This window comes from Antrostomus carolinensis, unplaced genomic scaffold (genome assembly GCF_000700745.2).
Source record: "Antrostomus carolinensis isolate BGI_N321 unplaced genomic scaffold, ASM70074v2 scaffold36117, whole genome shotgun sequence".
Lineage (NCBI taxonomy): Eukaryota > Metazoa > Chordata > Aves > Caprimulgiformes > Caprimulgidae > Antrostomus > Antrostomus carolinensis.
In genome coordinates this window covers 1-216 of record NW_010328653.1, presented here as the reverse complement: position 1 = coordinate 216, position 216 = coordinate 1, and the positions used below count along the sequence as shown (strand labels likewise).

The window sequence follows — 216 nt, the reverse complement described above, 5'->3', positions numbered from 1 at the left end:
CCGGTTTCCTCACCACCACGATCAGCTTCGTGTCCCGGGACATGTTGAAGATCCGCCGTGGTGCCTCCTTGGTGACAAAATAGCTGGGGGTCTTCTCCACCGTGATCTGGCTGTCGAGTGTTCGTGGCATCAGGCTCCTGCAAGGGAAGCAGAAGGTGATGGTGAGGAAGGAGCCAGGTCAGACACCAGGAGGTAGTGTCCATGGCGGGGGGCTGG

At 59.7% G+C, this 216-nt stretch overlaps 1 protein-coding gene across 1 annotated transcript in view; it reads right to left on the bottom strand.

Annotated features, from left to right (window-relative positions):
- LOC104528348 (heparan sulfate glucosamine 3-O-sulfotransferase 2-like) overlaps positions 1-137 on the bottom strand; it is a gene marked incomplete at its 5' end in the record, with an annotated part of 608 nt that extends 471 nt beyond the window's left edge. The window contains 2 exon segments of the mRNA XM_029086047.1: position 1; positions 3-137. The exon segment at position 1 is cut by the window's left edge and continues 471 nt beyond it. Coding sequence (XP_028941880.1) covers position 1; positions 3-137 — 136 coding nt within the window.
- Between the last annotated feature and the right edge of the window lie 79 nt (positions 138-216).